This window comes from Excalfactoria chinensis, chromosome 23, assembly GCF_039878825.1.
Source record: "Excalfactoria chinensis isolate bCotChi1 chromosome 23, bCotChi1.hap2, whole genome shotgun sequence".
Lineage (NCBI taxonomy): Eukaryota > Metazoa > Chordata > Aves > Galliformes > Phasianidae > Excalfactoria > Excalfactoria chinensis.
Genome location: NC_092847.1, coordinates 2,685,113 through 2,702,839, shown reverse-complemented (window position 1 = coordinate 2,702,839; position 17,727 = coordinate 2,685,113). Strand labels below are relative to the sequence as shown.

Genomic DNA, 17,727 nt, shown 5'->3' with positions numbered 1-17,727 from the left:
TATGCAGCGTTTTAAAATGCAGCACAATGTAATTATTTTTAATAGCCGCAGCTATTTCATGTATTTACTTCTAATGGCGTTTGAGTCAGAAATTAACAGTAGAAAAGAAGAAAAAAAAGGCAAATCAGCACTTGACAGAGGAGACAGCGTTTGAAAAGATTAACTGGGAAGCTGAAAACCTGTGGGATCAAAAAGGGAAGAGGGCCTTATTAGCTTTCCTTTCTTGTTTTGCCCTGGACTGCTTTATCATTAAACTTGCCCCTTTGGAGGTCAGGGATAAATGAAAGTGAGAAGAGCGTCGATGCAGAATGACTTCTGTCAGTTTGCAAAGAGATGCATGGTTTTATCCCAAGTCCTGCATTATCAGCCACCGAAGTTCATGAACTGACACTGCTGGTGTAGAGGACAAAAGGAACAAATAAAGCGCCTTTCTGTGCTGCAGGATGAGGAATGCAGACTTTGCATTACTATTTCCTAACATTAAGTCCACAATCCATGCTATTCAGGTGGGCAGTGGAGCAAGTTACCAAATAGCACTCAGCTCCAGACGAGCATCTTGACAACCCCCAGCCCCCCAGAAAGACTAATAACTTTTGAAAGAACAAACAGATCTGCAGGATTCTTTTCCTTATCTTTGTAGAGGCTGTTAGCATTGGCAGGTCATGCACTTCAGCTGTTTGTACTCAGACAGGCAGACCTGTGCCAGCTGATCTCAGCTGCAACCTCATCCCTTGTGCCCCTGCTTCTCACCCCCAGGTACAGAGAGACCCTGAAACATCCTTTGTCCAGATACAGCCAGTACAACTGTGCCAATGTCTAAATGAAGCCTGTTTGTATCTCCTGCAGAAAGCTCGGCTTGCAAGGATTCGTGTGGCCAAGACAGGCAGCTCCAATGCCTACCTGCACAGCAAACGCAATGGCCTGCTGAACGAAGCCCTCGAGCTGACGGTGAGTGCAGAACCCCATCGCTGCTCCTCCCCCTCCAGGCTCCCTTCTCTCCCCATTGCCACCCAAATCATTCATTACTTCACTTAGCAGCCCCACACAGCAAATGGCATTACGCTCTAACTGCTCTTGTGTACAGTATAGGCAGCGTGGAGGAATACTCAGCTGTATATGATGGGCTGGATGAGAGGAAAACAATTCCTCGGGCTTCTTCTTGAGCCAAGGAAGGATCTGGCCTCCTATCATGGACCAGCTTTGTGGTTCCCTCAGAACCCAATGCAGTGAAGCTGTTGGAGCTGTACTGATTTACACCACCCAGCACCTGCCCATGCCAGAATTATCCACGCTCTTTCAACACACAGTAATTTATTTATAGAAGTCTCTCTCTAATACAGACCATCTCATTGTGTCCAACAGGACAGGAAAACATTCCCCTAGCTCCTGTTTCAGGCAGTTTGGTGGTAGGTTTATTTTTAATAGAAAGGCATCTGGAAGCTAATATTAGCTATTCAGGAGGGGGAAAAAAATAATCTAAGTGCGTCAGATTGCTCAGCAGAATCAGTGAAAAAGGAGAGGAGGTTATTGCATTAAGCCTGATCAACACCAGAGCCAGTATTAACACATTTCATGGATTCCATTTTAAATAAATCAGCCTTTCTTGCATGCGGGGAGCAAAGAGCAAGATGAAGAATGTCTAATTGAGCCCTCACGTGAGATGCTACTGTGTGCAGGTGAGGATAACGGAGTTGGGTCCAGAATTGCTTTTATGCAGCCCCTACAAACGCACTTCACTCAAAGCACACATTTGAAAGGCAGGATTGCCTGTTCTCTCCTCCAAAACATGCCCTGACTGCATATCCAGCATCTCCTGCTCAACACTGACAGATCTGCAGATCTGGAACCATATGCTGCTCTGGAGCAGTTCAAGGAAAGTTACTGCATTAAGAATATACGGAGACCAGGAAGACAAGTCACTCATAGGCCACAGCTTTATTCCCTGTACAAGGAAGACTCGAGAGCAGGACAGCTCAGATGTCTATTTCATTTCCCATATACATGCAAAATAACTTAGGACAAGTTTAAAACTTGCTTTTGTGCTTTACATTCCTGGGTTATAGAAGTATCAGAGGAGATGAACACAGATACTCCATTTCCACTTGATCTTCCACACTGTTATCCCAACACGAATCCCCTCACTAACCAAAAACCCCCGACTTCAGCTCCACAAAGCAGGATTTTATGTCCTTCCATTTGATGGCAAGAGAACAAACTATTCTTAAGAGAGTACAAAAAGCGAATGGCAACGTAGCCTACCCAGTCACATTTTTAAGCTGCAAAAACATGAAGGAATATGACTTCTGTGGTTGCTGTATGAGAAGCCAAAACGTTATCTACATTCTGTGCATAACCCCCAGCCAAATTAGCATCCAACTGCTTTGCTGATCAGGTACACATCCTGTTCCGATCCCGTGCCCAGAACTCAAGCTAGCTGTGATGGTCTTGCATGGCCAGACTGCCATAGGGCAGTAATTCCAACTGCAGTTACTGTATGGCCACGACTAGATAGCATCCCTTACCTCGTTACCAATCAAAGAGTACCACAATCAAGCTATAATTATTTACAAGGTTGCTCTGCAGTCTGACACCTGGAGGGTCTGACCTAGAGAGGAAAATAAACCCAAACACCCGCCTTGCCCTAAAACCTGGCTGTGACTCTGCAGTCTAAGTAATAAACTAGAGAAAGAAAGGCTGTTCAAGATTTCAGAACACGTGCCAGGATTTCCTTTCATCAGTACAGAATGAACACACTGACACCATCTTTGGAGGGAACAGCACGTCTTCAGCCTGTGGTCTCCCATCAGAGCAAGGAACGTATGAAGGAAATGACTGATCCAAGGGCAGCAGCAGGAGGAAGTTCTGCTGCTAACAAGAACACAGGCTCTTGCTTCAGAAACATGGATTTGTAGCATTTTGCATCTGCCATCTAGACACAGAGTACTCAGAGCTTTTTCTTCTCATTTAGAAAGCTTTTTAGTGGGCTTTATGTCAGAAGCGCTCGAAGGATGGTGAGCTTCCCATGGCAGCAGCCTACATATCCTCTTAGTGTTAATCTCCTTGTACAGCTAGCTGAAATTCCCTTTTAGCTAAAGAGCTGGGCTGTGCGTATCCTAGGAACAGTAGGTTGTGGGGTCTTGTTCCTTTTCCACAAGCAGAATCTCCTAAACCACAGATAAGCATTATGGTCACTCCCACTGCATGGACAGCCTAACCAGCAAATCAGCTCATCTCAGTACACCGGAGTCCAATTCTGTGTGCCGAAGCACCAAGTGGACAGTAAAACAGAAGCATCTTCAATATCAGAACCAATGCTACAGGGTGTTTTAGTCTCCCTCCAAGCAACCAACAGCTCACGAATGCCTTTCAAGAACAAACTGAATGGGAGCTGGCATCAAACTCTTGTAAGATTAGCACCCCAGCTCACACAGCAAGCCACCTCCCTCCCCCCCCCATTACAAAACATCAACTGCTTGTGCAGCCCTTGGCATTGCTGATCAAGGAGCAATACTTCCTGCAGACATTAGGTTGCCCTTAATGGATTCTGTTTCTGAAAACACTCATCCAGCTGAAGAAGGGAGAAAGAGAGATAAGGGAGAATCATACTCAGTGATACCACACTTTATTCTTGGTCTCTGCCATCCCTTGATCCATTTCCATCAGTGGCAAGATTGTTCTTGTAATGGAAGACAGAGGAAGAGACTGAACTTTGCCACCAAAATCTGACATTTGGCTTCCTTCTTCTGTCAGAGATCGGAAGGCTTTATACGAGGATTTGCTTGAGACCAAGACAAAGATGCTTTCTCAATATGTGCTTTTCCACTCTCATTTTCCAGTGTTTTAGTGCAGCCTCATATTTGCTTTAGGGCTTATGAGGACCTCTTTGGGAGATATTCCAACACAGACTTAGCAGAGTCAGTAATCTCAGCAGGGTAGGAACAGGACCTGCTTGATTTGTTAGCACACCAGGAGAATAGTTAATAAGAAAAACCGAGCTGATTTTTCTTCTTAGGCTACTCCTAAAAATACTTATGGGAACGCTCAACCTTCCAGAACAACAGCAACAACAAAAAAAATCCATAACCTGCTAAAGAAGCATTCCTATAGGAATCTATTAATTCTGTGCACAATAAGTCAGCCTTATAAATGTACCAATTCAGCTCTGGTTTGGCACCTGTCAGAGAAGGAATTTTTTCCTTCACTTAAGGATCACAGAACCATCCATGAAACGGCATCCAGAACACGTGTTTGTGATGAATCAGTGGGACGCATGGGTGTAGTAAAAAGCAATGCCTTAAGCACAGCTGAATTTGACCCCCCTTGAGAGCAACAGACAAGCCTTGGCACTCCTGCTAAGATGCTCTGCTGCATCTCCCATCCCACCTGCTTTCTCTCCCAGCAGTAGGATTCTGCTGTTTTGTGTCTAAGCAGAGACACCCATTTCTGACTTCCAGATTCAAGGCACTGCAGGAGAAACCAGGCAACTCTTACTTCGGGAGCACAGGGAAGCATTTCACAGCACCTAATTGCCATTTTCATGCATTTAATTGTCTTTGAAAACGCTACTCATCAAAGACGTGCTCAGATTGATGTGTCACAAAGCCACGATGAATTTTAACACTGGAGAGTTTAAACAGTGGCAATAAGAGAATATCCTGAACAACCCAGATCTTAAATCTGCCATTGCTGAACAGAGACAGCGAGAAAAATAATCCTGGCTCTTCAGCATCACAGGTGCTCTCTAAACAACCCATCTCTTGCTTCCATTTCTGAGGTGTATCTGATCACGGTGCAAGTGACAGATGCTGCACTTTGAACACAAGCATCTGATTGAGGATCAGAAGCACAGAGCTCTGCTTCTCCCCCCACACCCAGCTGACTCAGTTGGCCCATCCACTGCTGCTCTGACAAATGATCCTAAGCATTATACGCGTACTGAACTCCAGCTCTCAACCTCTCATCCACATCTATTTTAGATCTTTCTAGCAGATCAAGCCCCTCAGCTTAGCAGAGATTGGTCACTTATCCTAAGTGATGCTAACACCACAGCTGAGTAACCCCTTCGCCAAAGCAAGCACATAGCTCTGATACCAAAGCTGAGCCCTCAGGACCCACTACCACCTTCCCCCAAAACACCAAGGCATTTCTTCTTTTTAGCTTCTGTTTCCAGAGCCTTCACATCACCAACCTGCAGCACTTCCAAAGCTTCCTCTGCAGCTACAGGATGGCTAAAAACAAACTGGGTTTGAGTCAGAGCTCATTTGCCCACTTGAGCTTACAAACCAAATCACTAAGGGGAAAAAAAAGAGGGAATCTGTAAGAAAAACCCTGAGACAACAACATGGAAATTGTTATCTTTATCCCTTTGAAAGCTGAAGCTGGTGGTTCTTTTTGTGGCTTTACACCTGGTTTGGGTTTTTGTTTCTCCCCCCCTCCGCCCCCTTTTTCCTGCTCTTTAGGGATCCACTGAAGATGAGCAGCATCCGACTAAAGGCACCTCCTTAATTGAAAGCCAACATCACCACCTGCTGCACTGCCTGGAAAAAACAACTGTAAGTAGCAACACAACCCTTTCCTCATCTTATAGCCCTTGTGCCTGTCCCAGGCTCCATGCAGAAAAGACATGTATGCAGTGTGTCCTAAACCGGCCCTCCACAGGACATCAAATATGGACCTATAAACTGTGCCAGAGCAGACTGATGCTCAGGTTCCCAAGAACACTCTGCTATGGATTAAATGCATTTAGATTTCATTACCTTTCAGTTAATAAATCACTGTAGACAGGGATAAGGATGTTGATGTCTGCTACTCCCCAGGCAACCACACCAGTGCAAAGTTAATAGCAAGTGAACTGAGCAACCTAAATGCAAATCACTTGGAAGATCCTGCAAACGAGGTGCACACTGAGTTCCATTTATCCAGTGCTTCCTAAGACAAAAAATACTGTGCTTGTCTTGTGCTGTCGGTCACACATCATATATATATTTGTTGCTTGTGCTAATTAATAACTCCGGACAGTTCTGCTGTCTTAAGTGGAGGAAGCTGCTGTCAATGAAGCCAAACTACACGTGGTCTTCAGTGCCAACAGAAGACTGACTTGGAAAAAATAACCTTTAGCCCTTAAAACAGAGCAGAGGGGTTTAAAGGTTACATGTGTTTTTTCTCTGGTCATAAGAGAAGCTAATTTACCTTAAAGCCAGTCAAGCAGTTTTCTCTGACAAAGACCTTTCTGTTTGTGTCTTGCAATGTGCTGCTAGAGAGAGAACCTCATTTCTCACAAGGTTATTCTGTATGCAGAAGCCTCTTGGAACATTTCAGATGTTTATCTGGTACATGTGTTTTCCTTCCAGGTTTATATAAAAGGTTATGCAGTAAAGGCACACATAATATATACCGTGATTCATTCTAGAAAGAATGAAAAGAGGTTAACATTTGAAATATTCATGACTTTCTCCTATCTGCATCCATCATCAAACGTACTTTTGATTTCTGACTTGCAAGAGCTTTCTTTTAGATAAATCACCTCCACTTCCATAGTTTGGCTTATGCTGGGATATCACTTAGGCTTCAGCGATACACTGGAAGAAGATGTCTGGTTAATTACAGTGACCTGCTGAGTACAGCCGGGTTATCACACCGAGCTCTTAAGGTCACCATTCTAAGGACTGTGAACTGATTCTTCCTGTATCAATGACTATTTGGATTCATTCGATAAGACTCATCTCGCCTCTGGTTCTAGCAATTTTGGATGTTCAATAACAAGCAGATATTTCACAATCTGACTCTTCAGTTTAGAGCTTAAAGGAGGCTGCTGTGACCCATCTTTCACATGAATACTTCACTTGAGAACTTTTACAAGCTCCCTGAGGCAAACAGGAGCTGGCAGCCATCCCTGCCCCAGGGTCTGCCCTTGACAGCCATTCTGACCTCTGCGTGGGATGGGGGGCATCTCTTAGAGCTGTGTGAGTCACTCCACTGCTAACAAGCAGGCTAGGCTGCTGGAAGTAACACAGCCAAAGCATAACCTCATTTGTGGACGCGTCAGCCTACCATAGTAACAAAGCTTCCAGCACACAAGTCTGCTTAAATAGCGAGTCTCAGTGCTTTAAAAAAAAAGCAGTGTTTGAAACATTTTGATTATTACTATCTGCAAATCATGGCAATAAGAAATCCCATAGCCAGTTGGGATTCTGAAGCTATCAGTCCAAATGCTTCAAACTACCTTCTCTTGAAACTCTAAAATTCACACAGCCTAAAGAAAAGCCACGCCACGCTTCTCCCCCTGGAACATTAAACTGCAGTAAAAGCATCTTGAAACACTGAAGAGTCATTTTGTGACGAAGTTGCAGGAATGGAATGAGGAATGGTTGCAAACTTGTTTCAATGGGCAATTCACTTCTCCTAAGAGTAGGCAGAAAAATCCCCCAGGTACCTTATTTACTGTCATGACATCTCCAGCCTCGTGAGCATGCAGTCTTAGAACTGAATGGCTCAGAAATCTGGTGTATATGATGACAAAGTGACTCTAAGTTACATGCAGCTGCCTTCGTAAAGGTTACTTTGCCATATTAGCACAACAGATGGGAGTTTGCTCAAAGAAAGAGTTTTCCATTCCTTCTGATCCCTGGATTCAATACGGATACTCACAGGCCATACTTTCTCCAAACACTGAACTCACTGAATCCAGTCTTTCAACCCAAACCATCCATCTGTGCATTTCCAGAGCATAACCAAAACCTCAAATCCACTGGAGATCCAATGGCAATGCAATTCCAATTGGTTACCTGAGAATCAGAAGCTGAAACTTTGTTCTCCTTCGCCTTTGGCTCTTAAAACATCAAAACAACAGATCTGTTATCAGGAACAGGAGAAGGAAGGAACAAAGGGGTCTGATTCGAGCAAGGTTTGGCAAAGAGAAGGTTAATTTGCCCATTGAAACTTGAACAAGCCGGCTGGAATGCTAAGACAATATTTGCAGTGCTGGCAGTAAATTTCTGAATGCTGGAATGGACAATCAAATGTGTTTTTATCTTTTGTTGGCATGTTGTCCCGTAGGGATTGTCCTATCTTGTGGATGATCCCCTGTTATCTGTACGAACTTCCACCATCAAGGTATTTCCTTTTTAATTCAATTTGCTTTCCTCTATGATCTATGTGATGTGTCTTGAGAGTGTTGGCTTCCTTTCTCGTTCCTGGTCTTGTCCTTGGGAGTTTGTGCACGTGGCTCTTCCTGCTACCCAGTGCTCGTTTCCTTTGAGAGTCATTAATTGCTCCAGTGAAAACGGGTGGCTGCCTTCACCACGGTTGCTGTTGTTTCCCATCCTTCCTGATGCTGACAGGGGCTGGATAAAGTATGTACACTAGAACAACTTGAGTGCTCGTGTATGTGTGTGTGAGAGTTCTTTCTTTCAGGCTGCATTGTCCCTTAGCACAAAAACTCCTTACAGATACAGCATTATGAACTCCCTTCCTCTACATGCTTCCTGCTGTCAGCTGCCATGTTTATTTCCACTCAGTTAATAGCAGCTCCTAACAAACTGCAAGTATGCTTTGCATCAATACAAGCCACATCCTGTAAATAACATATAGGTAAGATGGCTCTCCCAACCCAATACGATCCAACCCCCACACATACAAAAAAAAAGGGATCCTGAATCTCCTCTGGGGTTTAATGATCACACAGCAATGCGTATCACTGCTTCCAGAATCCAGACACAAAAATAACAGGAAAATCAGACAATATATTAACCAGCTCAGGCTGCATAAGTGAGGCAGCACTGACAGACTATCACGTTTCTGTCAACAGAGCAGTTTCTCTTATTCCGCTACTGATGCAGGACAGCAAAGTCTTCTCTTGGTTGCAGTGAGCAGTTATTCATTTTCAGATCTGCCTGGTGCAAATAGTTTCAGGCACGGGCAGAGAGCAACCTCACAGAGACAAGGGACTGACACATCCCACCAACCTAGCAACAGGTGCTGTTGGAAACAACCTGCTGCTGGGTCACAGCTGTTACTGCTACCAGAGAGTAACGACACTGTTCTTTTCCCTGCCAGAACCACGAGTTCATAGATGAGCAACTGTTTGAGCAGAACTGCATGGAGAGCTCAATGCAAAACTACCCATCTTCTCGGAGCCCTTCCTTGTCAAGTCACCATGGCCTGACCACCTCTTGCTGCTCTCGCCGTAACAAGAAGACCACGCACCTTCCCAACTCCAGTGTGCCAGCCACCCGCCTCCGCAGCATGCAGGAGCTCAGCACCATCCACATCCAGTGCAGCGAGCAGCCCTCGCTTACAACCAGGTACGGTCTGTAGGCTCTCAGTGCTACTGCATGCAACCTCCTTGGGTACGTTATCCAAAAAGTATGTTTGAGCAAGTTGTAGAGAGCTATTTTCCAGCCAAGGAGAAGGGTCTAAGCTAGAAACATCTTTGTTTTCCTGCCTCTAATGATAACCCAAGGGAAACGACTCATAGCTCTTCTCTGTAACTGCTCTGGGGGGATCCATGTGAAACCTATGCTCTATAGCAGCTCTTCTCTGACCAGACCAGATATAGAGGAATCAATTTCAGTCTAAGAAGTACTAATCACACAGGCAGGAACCAGCAGTTGCCAGCTCTGAGCCAGACACTGATAGCAGAGGACTGCCCTGCAACCCAGCTCCCAGCCAGCCCAGCTGGAGCAGACAAGGACAACCAGCTGAACACACTGACCCAGCCAACAGTTCACTCCTCATTACCCAGGTCTGAATCACAACTGAGAAACAAACAAGGAGAAATTCCACAGTAACATTTTAATGGCTTTCACCTAAAGAGGCATTAGTAGTGCAGGCACAGAAACTTCTCTTTCAATAGAAAACTTTATACAGAACCTGCTGAAAAAACATTTCCTCGCTGTGTATTTCTCACGATTATGAAATGACTTGCTATAATGCAACGGAAAGCACAGCAAAGCAGCAAAGCTTCAGGTTACAAAAAGCAAATGTTTGTTCAAATGCAACAGCCATTAGCGCAGAAACAAAGGAAAGAAACTGCTTACCTTCAGAAGGCCTCTGGTAGGTAGGGGGGTCAACAGCAAGAGATATCCCCACCCCACTGCCAACCCTTAAATGAGGTCTGGAAGGGATGGATCCCAGCTCCACCCCTTCTGGTCACCCAGCTGCATTGAATTGCATACACCTGAGCTCCCCTGGGTTGGTCCTGCCTTCACACCAGGTGTTCAATCATTGCTTCAGGCTGTGACTCAGCATCTCCACTACACTTAACTAAATTCCCTCAGCCCACGAGGCTCCTGGAGCACTGGGCTGTTTCTGAACCTACCATTTTCCCCTTCCCCACTCTTATATCACAGGGATCTGGAAAACGAAACAAAGATGCCTTGAGGGCAAAAAGCAGATACTTCGTGCCAGGTAGAAGTAAGAAAGGTATTTCAGAGAATGAATTATGAATGAATAAGCAAAGAACAAGCCTTCGGCTGCTGCACTTTAAAAATGACAGCAGTTTAAACCAGCACCTGGAACAGTAATTCAGGGAAACGTGAAGCTTTCCCACGTGGGTGCTACATGATGCCAGCGATTGTATTTTTAATGGCAGCCTGTTTTTCATGTGGGATGCAACTCGCTGGGTGAACTTGAGTGGAATGCAATGCAATGGGTGTGAGCTTACCACTGACAGAACCTCCCAGCCCTTATTGCTGTCCCATTCTCTGCTTAGGACTGAGGCAGCCAAAGAGCAGAATGGGTTCTGTGGTGTTCTGGGGATGCTTGAGAGATCAAAAAACATCCTCTTGGTGACTCACTCAGTGAGATAACAACTGCAATAGCTTTCCAACTGGGAGCTTTATATTTTAAAAGGACAGGCCTTGTGTTTAAAATGAACACGTTGGGTTGGTAATAGCAGACTCCGGTAGCTGTGCAGATGCACAGAAATCAACCTATCATTTTCGCTCCGTAATTAATTATAGGATGCAATTGATGCAGATCTAATAAGAATGCTCCCAGCTGCCAGATCCTTGAAACTACCACAGAGATGGGAAAGAAAGAATAAAATAGAAAGGATCAAGGGACAGCAGTTTTGAAAGAGGCATACAGAATACAAGGAAGACAACAGCTCTTTCTCAGAAAGAACTACCTGTGCTCCAAAAAGATGGAGTGCACCGTATGGTGTGTTTAGATACGCTCTGCATTATATTGAAATTATACAAGAATGAAATGTGGAACAACCTGCCCTGTGAAAAGCCATATCTTACCATGAGGAGTATTAAGTGAGCTTAGTGTAAGCTAGATAGAAATGAACAGCACCTAGCAGGGACCCGGGGGAACATTAAGTGGATTCTTGTGAGTATTCCAGTGCTCTTCTTTCAGAGGAATAAGCCATTGCTTGAGAATAAACACCATCCCTCTCCTCTCTACTGCCTGCTTTTTAAAAGGGCCAAACCACTAAATCTGTTTTCCAGTCGTTCCAGTCTCAACATGAAATCAGATGATGGGCTGCGACCGAACTGCAAAGCCGCCCAGATAACCACAGCCATCATCAGCATCCCCACGCCGCCGGCTCTCACACCAGAAGGTGAGAGCAGACCTCCACCCAGCAGCCCAGGCCACTCCACGAACATTTCCACCACCACCACAAGCAACATAGTCAAGGTCTCTGCCTTGTAAGATGTCTCATGCACGGAAGGCGGCTGAAAGACCGGTGCCCCTCTCCCTCCACACCTCCACGTTCCTTTCTTGCTGCAAATTGTGCCTGGATGGACAAGCCTGCCGGCTGGTTATCAGGTTAGAGATGGAGACCCAACGAGGCAGCTTTCTTCAGACTCAAGGACGTGCTGTGGGCTGAGGAAGGATTAGGAGAGGGAGGAAGAGCCTTGGTAACAGTAAAGCCTGCGTGGAGAGCGCGTTGTGCCGTGGGACAGGGCAGAAAGCACCCGTGGAGGCTGAAGGGAAAGAACCGTCGTGGCAACAAGAGAGTAATAAAGAAAACAGAAATATAACACTGTGTATCGCAGCACCTTTTTAAAGGTTTTTTAAATGGATAATATTTATTCATGAGGAAATGACTGAAAAAAGGTGAAAAACAATGGATTTTGTGATTATTTTTTTTTTCTTTTCTTTTCTTCATGGAGAAACCTTTAAGCCAACCAAAACTTCACATTTGGTTCGTTTGTTTTTTTTTCTTTTATAGGAAAAGATTTAGACAAAGAAGCCACCTGTCACAGAAACCTATTCCCATCCCTGTGTGTGTGTGTGAGTGTGCAGCAGAGCCGTGTCAGAGCAGCAATGCATTTCAAAGGGTAGAGCACATCGTCATCGCTGGGTGCACAGTAGGAAAACACAAGCATGTGCCAGCACATGTGTGCACAAACACACACACACAGCTATTTCCCCTTGGATGGCATTCTTTACTTAGACACTTTTGTATCCGCCTTTTAAGTCAATACAGTGCAATTGCAAACAGCGTGTTTGTCTGCTAATTATTGTCTGTGAAAACATATTTGTGGAGATAAAAAAAAACAACAAACAGGACAAAAAAAAAAAGGCTGCAGTAGAGTTTTAGTCCCACATAGGTACCTGCTTCCTATTTCTGTTATCACTTACTTGTAAGGGTGTGATTAGACCTACCGGTTCTGTATCTTTAACAAGGAAAACATGAAAAGATAGGTTGGTTTTCTTTTTAACTACTGTACACACAAAGAATGAGCAAACACTGAACTCAGCTGCACCAAGCATTCTTAAGCCTGACAGAGGTTTCTTGTAACGTACGCCCATGCGTTTTTACTTTTGTTTTCTATATACTGAATTTCTTTGCTAGCACTGAACGTACAACCCATTGTAAATAGTAGCCAAATAACGTCTGGATCTATACTTGATATTAAGTAACCCCACAGCCAAATATCTTGCATGGACGGGGAGCTATTTGGCTTTTTCACAGTCTAGGTGCTCCCAGTTGTCTCATCAATGACTTCTGGGCTGCACTGATTTTGGGGGTAGACTAGGTTAGCAATTTTAGTTACCCATTCCCAGCACAGGATGTACAGCATGCACCCACTGCAGAAGTGGGAGCAGCACTGGATTTTGGAAAGCATTTGATCAAGTGTTACAGACAGCATTTTCTTTTTGTGATTCTACATTTGGTTCGGGAGAATTCCTTTACTTCTAGGCAACCAAAACCTGTAAGTAACACTGTGTGGTACTGACCCCTAATAGGAAGCTAATACAGTTAGCTAAGGTGTGGTCAGTCGTAGCCCCTCTTTCTAGGAATGTTTTGTTATCAGGAAATACACGGTCCCAAATCATAACTCATTTCCCCCTCTTTAAGAATAACAATATTTCTTTTCTTCCACTCTGCCTTTCCCAAGTCCCCTTTCCATACGAAGCATGGAGGGCACGGTGAGAACACATCACCCACCTCTCGCTCCCTGAGCCCTTCCCACCCATCATACACTGCCTGGCTAACTATTGTGGTTATGCACAAACACCCTTCAAGGCCCCCTATACACACACACACACACAAATGGCCACCAACCCAGCCCCCGGCAGCCTGCAGTAGAATAGATTTCATCTACCTTGTTTCTGAACACCGATTTTACCAGCATTACAGAGCATGTTTGAGGCTGTTTCAGCAAAGGGATGCTTTTCTTTAACATCTGTCACAATCTATCCTGACGTAATATACACATATACACGTATAAATAAATGCAGACACATACATGTATAGATAAATAGACCTACATGCTGACTTAAAACAGACAAGCTAGCAATCTGCTTTGTTAGCACTCCTAACCTGTTAGTCTATGAAGTAGGCAGCTCATGCATTAACTCAATTACCCTCCTTAGGAACCTACAACATTCTAGGGATATTAGGGCTGTGGCAAAGCCTTCAGTAGCTGCATCAGCTTATAGTCATTGACCCCGGTGCTGTAATATGTTACCCAAAACTACCTTTAGTCCTGTTTTAAATGATTAAATGCTCTGCCTTCTCTGCTTCCTGTAGGAGGTTATACTGCAGTTAATCTTGCCATTATTGAATTTTTTCTTGATGTTTTAATTTAATCTTCCTTTGCTTTATTGAATTTCATTATTTGTCATCATATCTGCTCCCCATCCGAACACACTCAGCCTTGTAGATCAGAGGCCTCGCTCTCCACCACTTTCAACCTCACAATCTCATTTACACTGGCACAGAACAAGCATTAAATGCCACCGTGCTGACAGGGTACAGCGTTCCTTCCAATGCATGGGAGTAAATGATTACAAAGAGACAGGGACTCAGCAGGGATTCTCAGTGCTGCCTTTCTTTTTCATGATTCACTATGGAGCGGTAAATGGGACGCTTCGACTCCGTGCACCCACTTCTTGATCTGTAAATAGCAATCGTGGCAAGCCCTGCCTAAAGCACAATGGGTGGATTTCAGTGTTATCGATCAAATGCTTTCTAATGTTTTTAAAGAAGCAAAATCAGGAGGAAAGCCAGTCCTTGGGTTTCTGGCTGGCTGTTAAGTCCCAGTTTAAAGCAGTTTAAAGCAGCGTTATCCTTGCCTTGCCTCTTCTACCATTAACTCAGCATGTTCTGCCCGATGCAGCCGGTACCTCAGCACAGACAAAGGACAAAGACAGGCAGAATTGAGGAAGTCTGAGCCTAGAGGAATAGGACTAAAAATATTTTTAATTGAGACATTAGCTCCCTTTATAGGCTGATCTGAAGCAGAATGAGTAATGCTTCCAAAAGCACTTAAAAAACGTGCTTGTACAAAACCTCCCCGGATTGCCCAACGCAGCTATATCCTCATTATGGGAGCACTGTGCATTCAGTGAAACAGCAAAGACAAGAATCTATCGCCAGCGTATCAATGGTTGGTAGGGCATGACATAACATCCCTCAAATGAAATGCAGGAAAGAGGCATTTGCACACAAGAGCATGGGAACTGTGCAACAGCTACTTTTTTCCTACAGCAAAAGGAAGCAATTAGCTTTACTGAACTGCAGGGCTCTTCGTAGTCTCTTTAAATAGCAACGTATAAAGCATTGCTGTGATAAAGCCAAGTCAACCCTGTAAATTCCTAGACCAGAACTTTAGCAGAAAGACTTGGGCCGTTCTCTCCAGTGGTTCCCATTATTGTCCTGCCTTACCTGCATCACTCTCCCCACTACCGTGCATGCCCAGGGCCAAACACATACACTGCTATGGATACAAAAAGAAAAGCACATACCCCTGCAATCCTTATCATTCCTGATTCTTATGGAAGAGGGGGTTCTTCAGTTGTGGGCTGCCTCCAGGAGAAGTATCCAGAAACACAGATAGGTTCCAGTCCTGACACCTTTCTGAAAGGTACAACACAGCCTGATTGGTGAGACTGCTCTGCAAAAAGGCAATAGCATATCAGCAGCTCATGGCGAAAACCTGACCCCTCCCCCTTTAATTCCTTGCAGGTTCTTATAGTCTTTCTAAAACCAAATGGTTTGCACATAAAGCAAAGGAGAAGGGGATTGTTTTTTCCAGCCTTCTTTAAAGCAATACTAAAAACATGAAAGAAGCAGCACCTTTATCCAAGCAGTTTGCTTCTTTCCAAAACCATCTCTTGAGGGAAACGTATTTCCATGGATTTTCAGCATATTCTATTGCTTCACTCTCTTCCCACCTGGCACTGCATTGCTAATAGGAGGAAATACACCCAACTGGCAAAGAACAATGAGAAGCACCTTTCCCACCTGGCCTTTAACATCCATCCATTCATTCCAAAATCCATTTTTTTTTCCTTGAAAAATCTTAATGATCTCCACTAGCAGCAGATCCTTCACTGCAATGCATCAAAATGCTTCCTGCACATCTCAGCTTCTCCCACTGCTTCCCTGCAGGGCTCATTCCAGCCTAGTAGATCTCAATGGCAAAGATTATTCCCTTGCTGTTCAGCCATAGCTCTTATTTTCCTTTCCTTTATTACTGTTACACTCTTTCACGTCTTTTAAAGTTATTCTCTCTTCCAGAGGGTGAGAAAGCTGCCTTTATTTGTGTCACTGTATAAACGTAATGGGGAAAAGGTAAACTAAGTAACACATGTGGCTGATAACGTGCTGCAAACCAGCATCTATCATTCCAGATTAGACAGCTTAAGGGATGTGTATCAATGCCAGATAAGGGAAGATTCTCCCACTATTTGGCTCTTTTTAGTACGGAGGTCATAAATGTGCTGTATCTTACATACATTACAAATTGGACTCAGGTTTAATTTATGGCTTAATACAACCCTTGTTTTAATACGTTATTTATGTCAAATGACCGCACAGCTACAAAGCCAGCAGTCACGGATGGCTTACAAACAGCAACAGCTTTGAGCTGAAGACTTAATTCTGCTTTTAACATTAGATAAATAACACGCCTCTTGCACATAACTTACCCATGAAATCTATCTTAATTAAAGATGATAACTCGATTAAAAACAAAAGACTTCCTTCAACACTTTAAGCGACCGCACTAGCTAACTTGAGGTTTTTAGCCTTCACGTTTATGGATGCCATAGATGCTCTTAAAGTGGTTTTATACTTGGAAAACTTTAAAAGCAAACTCAATGCAGTGTGCATACTGATCGGAGCCAGGAGAGTTGGCCTCAGGAACCAATGCTCTACTCTTCATTGTCTTGATGAATCACTAAGCGATCTCCGAGAAGTCATCTCACCTCTCTTTGTCTATTTTATAATAAATAACCTGAAGCTCAGTCCCCAAAACCTCCAAAACAACAGAGAGAAACCTGAAGCGTACCAGGAAAATACTATTGCCAGAATGCAGAATACACTGTGCCAGAAAAAACCATGGGTGGATCGTTCAAAATGACCGGGTGACAAAGACCATGTGAAAATTCCTCCCTGAGTTTTTGATCTCAGCCAATAGTCTGTTACTTTCATATGTTTGTGTGTGTGCACGTGTTGCTTTTTGGTTTCCATTTTAAACTAGAGCTAGTCACAGGAGGTGACGCAGCTGCGCGGGTGAGGAGTTCACCACCACATCCAATGCCATGACTGGGAGCTCCCAAAGGCTCCTCAGTTCAATGAGGTATCTGACAAAACACGGGTGATGGTCTATTTTTGATAAAGTAATAAGGCATTCCAATAGCATTTTCTTTAGTTCTATGTTACGAGAAGCTCTCAACCTTATTGTTTTCTATTTTCGTACTATAAATGGGCTTTGCTTACCAACATCAGAAGACAGATACAAAATGTACCGTATACAACTGCAGGTAGCTTCATTTGAGAACAACTTTCTAGAAGAACCAAGTTTCCTGTTGTCTTCTTTTGGAATTGTAGTGCATATGTTGATAACTTGTATATCATTTACAGTATTGAGTCTTGTGCCACTGCTGTACCTGATGTATCCAATCTGGATTAAACAGAGTATGTGCCACAAATATCAAGATGATGCTGTAGATTTCTTCTAAAAACCTTTTGGGAGGTTCTTTGGCCTCAGCAATCTGAGTTGCACTGGAACACAGTATACGAACTCTTACTTGAGCAAGAGCTGATGAGAACAGAGATAACTGAGATGCTATAGGATAGCATCAAAGCAGATGCCTAAGGGAAACTCTTACCAGCTACCTCCTTTTGATTGTTAAGACACCCACCAATCTTCATGTTGGAAACAAGAACACTCAGATCAGGCAGACGTAATGCAGGAGAGCCCTCTTGCTGTGGTAGTTTGTTGTGGTACAACGGAGTACAGCAGAGGGAGGAAAAGACAA

At 44.0% G+C, this 17,727-nt stretch overlaps 1 protein-coding gene across 7 annotated transcripts in view; it reads left to right on the top strand.

Annotated features, from left to right (window-relative positions):
• KCND3 (potassium voltage-gated channel subfamily D member 3) overlaps positions 1-17,416 on the top strand; it is an 85,462-nt gene extending 68,046 nt beyond the window's left edge. For 5 of the 7 annotated variants that reach the window (XM_072355831.1, XM_072355833.1, XM_072355835.1 and 2 more), the window contains 5 exons: positions 847-948; positions 5,460-5,552; positions 8,056-8,112; positions 9,055-9,302; positions 11,454-17,416. In XM_072355831.1, the coding sequence (XP_072211932.1) occupies positions 847-948; positions 5,460-5,552; positions 8,056-8,112; positions 9,055-9,302; positions 11,454-11,658 (705 nt within the window). In that variant the 3' untranslated portion in view covers positions 11,659-17,416. The remainder of the gene's footprint in view (positions 1-846; positions 949-5,459; positions 5,553-8,055; positions 8,113-9,054; positions 9,303-11,453) is intronic. The other 2 variants (XM_072355837.1, XM_072355838.1) reach the window with 1 other exon arrangement.
• Positions 17,417-17,727: the final 311 nt, after the last annotated feature.